Source organism: Tupaia chinensis, unplaced genomic scaffold, assembly GCF_000334495.1.
Source record: "Tupaia chinensis unplaced genomic scaffold, TupChi_1.0 Scaffold000101_1, whole genome shotgun sequence".
NCBI lineage: Eukaryota > Metazoa > Chordata > Mammalia > Scandentia > Tupaiidae > Tupaia > Tupaia belangeri.
The window spans coordinates 2,698,423-2,703,265 of record NW_006159565.1 but is presented as its reverse complement, the minus strand read 5'-3'; the positions used below and the strand labels follow the sequence as shown (position 1 = coordinate 2,703,265).

Below are 4,843 nucleotides of genomic sequence, written 5' to 3'. Positions count from 1 at the left end.
GCCGCCCGCGGGCTCTGGGCCCCGGTGGCCACCGGCCGCCCAGGACCTGTGCAGCCCGGCCCCTACCTAAGGCTGGGCCACCCCCGGTGCCGACCTCGGGCGCCGACCCGAACCCTGCTGCCCAAGAGAGTCCCACCAGGCCAGCCCTGAGCCCCGCAGAATTCCGGGCTCTGCCTCCTGCCCCGGTCCCCGGTGCTAGAGTCTTCACCAACTTCTGTTCGAGAACTCCACTCCTTCTTTTGGTCCAGGGCGACCTCGGCAGCCCTGACCGCACAGCCCCTCCAGAGTGCCCAGAAAGGCCCTGGGGTGCCCCGCCGCCTTCCCGGCTCTTTCTGGATGGAGGCGCCTCAGGAAGGAGCCGGCAGAATGCTTTGGCCTTCACCTTGCAGCCTCTGCTGACCACACCTCCCCTAGTGCAGAGGCTGCCCAGGAGCAGGAAATGCTGTACCAGGTGAGGCCCAGTGGGCAGCCAGCGCTGAGCAGACCTGAACACTTCTCCTAGGAGGGTTCGGACAGGGTTCCCAGAGGCCTCTGGAGTCAGCCTGTTTGGGAGAAAGGGGCGGGCTAGATGTGGCGCCACCTCTGTGGGGACCAGGAGCGCCTGGGCCGCTACCCTGGGTTATAGTGCTCTGACACATGCCTTGCCAGGGAGCTGAGGTGGCACCTGCCACTTGTGGCCTGCTGGTGGTCTCGGCAGGCTGGGTGGGCCCCAGAACAGTCTGGGAACCTGGAGGTAAACCATTGGCAGTGCTTTCTAGTGGCAGGGGAGGGTTTCCACCGGCTGTCTCAGCGGGAAACAGCTCTGGGGCTGCTGCATACCCTGGCACCGGCTGATGAAGAGCCCTGTGAGAAGCCAGGAGAAGCAGTGTCCTACCTGGGTGCAGGAGCAGGGTCTAGGAACTACTGCAGCCCCCCTAGCCCTAAGTTTCTCAGCTGCTTCCTCCCCTTTCCCCACTGTGGCCTGCAGTGTCTAGCATTGGCAGTAGAAGTAGAGCTGCCCACTCTGGGGTAGCCTGAAGCAGAGGTGGAGAGGTCTTTGGGGATTGGTGCCGCCTGGCTGGACGCTCACAGCACTTCTGCCCATCTGACTGAACAGCTTCCTTCCTTCCTCTCAGCACAGCCGGCTCACCCGGATCCCGGTGTGACCGCCAGGATGGAGCTGGGGCCGGCGACCGAGACTTTTGTGCTGAAGCTGCGATGTCTTGAGGATGGGGGTCCAGGGCCTGACACCCTCTCAGGTGAGGGGCTCTGGTGGGGGTTGACTTCTGAGGCCCTGAGTAAGGATTTTTCAACAAAGCCCCAGACTCAAGGGAGGTGGGCAGCTTGCTTTCTGGAAGTGGAGGACAGCCCATACCCCCACACACCAGCCAACTTCTGCTGGCTGAGTTACGTTGGCAGATTGGCCTTGAGATTTTCTGAGGAATCTGTCAGGCCAAGGTCTTGCTGGGAGGGGTTCCCCAGCAGTACCCACAGTCAGCCCCTGATACCCACATGTGTGCTGGCTGGAATGTGCTTTGTTTCCCTGGTAGGCAGGAGGCCTGTGTTGTCTTCCCACCTGCCCTCACTCTGACTCAGGTTCCCAGATGGAATTAATGGCCTAAAGGCCCTTTCCCTCTGCCTCTCATGCCTCAGACACTGGCTCCATGACTTTTCTCCTGTGAACTCTAACCTTGTCCACTTTTCTCAGCCTCTGGTTCCATAGTTTTTTTTCTGTGATGCCCAGAGGTAGTGTGGTCCTGCAGAACCTTCCAAGACCTGTCCCTCTGGGACTGACTCTGAGCAAACCTTCTATGATGGTCATTCACAAGAGCCAGTTTCTCATTCTGTGCTTGAGAATGCTGAGTGAGGGGTTGGGGCACGATTGAGCAGAGTTTGAAAAGGACCAAGGAAATAGAAGGGGCCGGATAAGAATGTGTTGGCTAAACGAGGACTCTTCTGATTGCAAACTTAACTGACAGAACTCTTGCAAGGTTATATACACCAGATAGCAAAAAAATACACTTACTAAAGGGCTGTAGTGAAAAATGCTGAAATTGCGCCTCAGGAAGTCAGAGTGGCCATGTTACCAAGCACTGTGCTAGAAATAAGGAGTCACATAGAGGTGTCATCAGTCCCTCTTGATCTCAGAGGAATTGGAAGAAAGGAGTGTCTATAAGACACTGGATTTGCTGGGGGACAGCTTTTCATGGCTGTCCTCATCCACCAGTTGCATACTCCCAACTGGGGTATCTATGAAAAACTCACTCACTGGGCCAGCCTGTGGACTGGTGATTAAAGTGGATCCCACATGGACAACTGTGCAGTTTGAGTCCCAGACCAGGCGATTTGAAAAATATACCAGGCAAGTGTGCGTGCATGCCCAAAATCCTGACAGAAGGAGAGTTGGAGGAGAAGGGATTGCAGCATGACCGTGCCCCATAGAAGGTACTTTCTTGCTCTTCCTCTCAGTCTGTGGCAAGCATACACACCCTATGGCAAATTAAAAAGAAGGAAGAAAGAAAGGAAGGAAGGAAGACAGGGAAGGAGGGAGGAAGGGAGGAAAGAAGGAAAGGAAGGAAAGACTGTCTCATTGATCCATTAGCCTAAGCAAAGGTTATTAAGAATATCTCTTAGGGGACTAGCAGATGGCATAATGGTTACATTGCTGGATTCCCACAATATTAACTGCGGTTTGAGTCTTGGACCTGGTGGCTTGAAACTCACTCTGGGCGTGTGTGCATGTGTGCCCAAGATCCCAAGAGGACAATGAAGGAGAAGGGATTTCAGTGTGGCCATCTCCCTGGGGGGTGATTTCTTACTCTCTGTCTCTTTCTGTCTCTCTGGTGACCACATTTGCCCTATAGCAAAAAAATCTCTCCCTAAAAAAAGAATATCTCTTAGAAAAGAAACATATACATATAGGTATCTTTTTTTTTTTAATCAACACATTCCTGGAGAAATGGCCAGAAAGCAAAATTTTGTAAATAGAACCATTGTTTTTTTTATTATGAAATTGACAATATTGATGCTAGAAGAACAGGTGTTGAAATCAGACTTGGGAGTGGAAAAAGCCTCCTAGGATCACACATTTAAAGAAGTGGGATGTGCTGATACACAATAGTAATACTCTAAATGAGAAACTGCATGTGGATATTGTGCAGAGAGGGAAATGTAGCAATGGCGTGGTGACTACTGTTGGTGCAGATCAGTGCCTCATGCAACACCAGGGCTCTACATGTGTCCTCTCTGATTCTCACCAAGTCCCTGAAAAGGATTCATCTCCTTTTGCAGAAGTGGAAACCCAAGTTCCCAGAAGTTAAGTAACTGACTAGTCATTGTGTGGACTTGATGTTGTGAGCTAATACTTCTCATTCCTAAATGACAGCCTAAAACATTTTCCAGTCTTTTGGCTATTTCAGTTTGGAGCTAGTTGTATCTGCCATATATCCAAACCATTTGTTACTTTGCAAAATAATTCCCAACATACAGGAAGAAGGAATGTTCAAGAACCTACTAACTTCTAAGGAAGGTGCCAAGACCCCTCTTCTTTTACCCATTAACCTAATGCTGTGGGTATGATTAAGCTATTAATATTTTATAGATGCAGCTGTGAGCCTGCAAAAGGTTAGATACCTCCTAACTGTACAGTTCGGTTCTGGACTGAAGACTTCCCATGTGAAATCTAGTGGTCTCTCTGACACTTTGGTGATCTTCAGAAACTATTATACTTGTGCTGACACTTCCAGGCTGCTTTACAGAATTTATTATTTATGGAGAAGTTTTGTTTATTTAAGGTCTGATCATAACTGAGGTCAGAGTTCAGCATGGAATTAATTGATGGCTTGGCCACTGGAATGGTCAATTTAGTAATTTCCACTGGATGATGATTAAACACAAGATACTTCTCAGGGTATGGGGTCAGAGAGCTCCAGGCACCTGTGCTGGTATCAGTGCCAAGATCTAAGTCTGGAGTTTGTGAATCGGGTCCCAGAGGTTAGCAAGTTGGGGTCCAGAGTAAAGTGACCAGAAGTCCCTTGCACACAGTTCTAAACCTTCCCCCTAACCCAAGAATTTCCATTTCTACCATGCTGCCATTTCACTTGATCTGTCTCCTTCAGTCCCTGCTCAGAGCTGGTTAGTATATTCTTCAAAGGCTGGGTAGGATAAGAAGGCGGGTCCTGGGGTCTGAAACAGAGAGCTGGCTATAGATCTTTCTTTCCTGGCTTCCTGCCATTTCCACTACAGGTGGCAACGGTGGGAGCGAGAGTCAGGAGGAAGAAGAGACTCAGGAGGGGAACAGTAGCCCACAACGGCCAGCAGTCTCAGCTTCATTAGGGGCCAGTGAAATCACTAATGAAGCCCCACTGGGACAACAGGAGTTGCGACTACCACATTTAGAACAGCAGCTAGAGCTACAACAACAGCAACCACAAAATCAACTATTCGGACATAGGCCAGAATTGCAACAGCAGCAGCAGCAGCAGCAGCAGCAAGATAGGCAACAGCAGGTATCTCAACTGCAGCAGGAGCTACAGGAAAAACACCACCAAGAACTAAAACCACAAGTACAGCTAATGCAGCAGTTACAGGAACAGCAAACACAGGAACAACAGCCGTTGCAGCGGCAGGAACAGTTTCAGCAGCAGCAAGTGCAAAAGCAACAGCTGTTGGTGCAGCAGCAGGAACAATTACAACAGCAGCAAGTACAGCCATTGTTGGAGCAACAGCAGGAAGAGTTACAGCAGCAACAAGTGCAAGAGCAACAGCTATTGCAGCAGCATCAAGGACAGTTACAGCAGCAGCAAGTGCAACCACTGTTGCAGCTGCAGCGGCAAGAACAGCTACAACAGCAGCAACTGTTAAA

At 50.7% G+C, this 4,843-nt stretch overlaps 1 protein-coding gene across 2 annotated transcripts in view; it reads left to right on the top strand.

Annotated features, from left to right (window-relative positions):
- The first annotated feature begins 22 nt into the window (after window positions 1–22).
- ZNF853 (zinc finger protein 853) overlaps window positions 23–4,843 on the top strand; it is a 7,593-nt gene continuing 2,772 nt past the window's right edge. The window contains exons 1-3 of one of the 2 annotated variants that reach the window (XM_014585976.2): window positions 23–451; window positions 1,121–1,238; window positions 4,225–4,839. In XM_014585976.2, coding sequence (XP_014441462.1) covers window positions 440–451; window positions 1,121–1,238; window positions 4,225–4,839 — 745 coding nt within the window. In that variant the 5' untranslated portion in view covers window positions 23–439. Of the gene's footprint in view, window positions 452–1,115; window positions 1,239–4,224; window positions 4,840–4,843 lie in introns of both variants that reach the window. The other variant, XM_027769997.1, reaches the window with a different exon arrangement.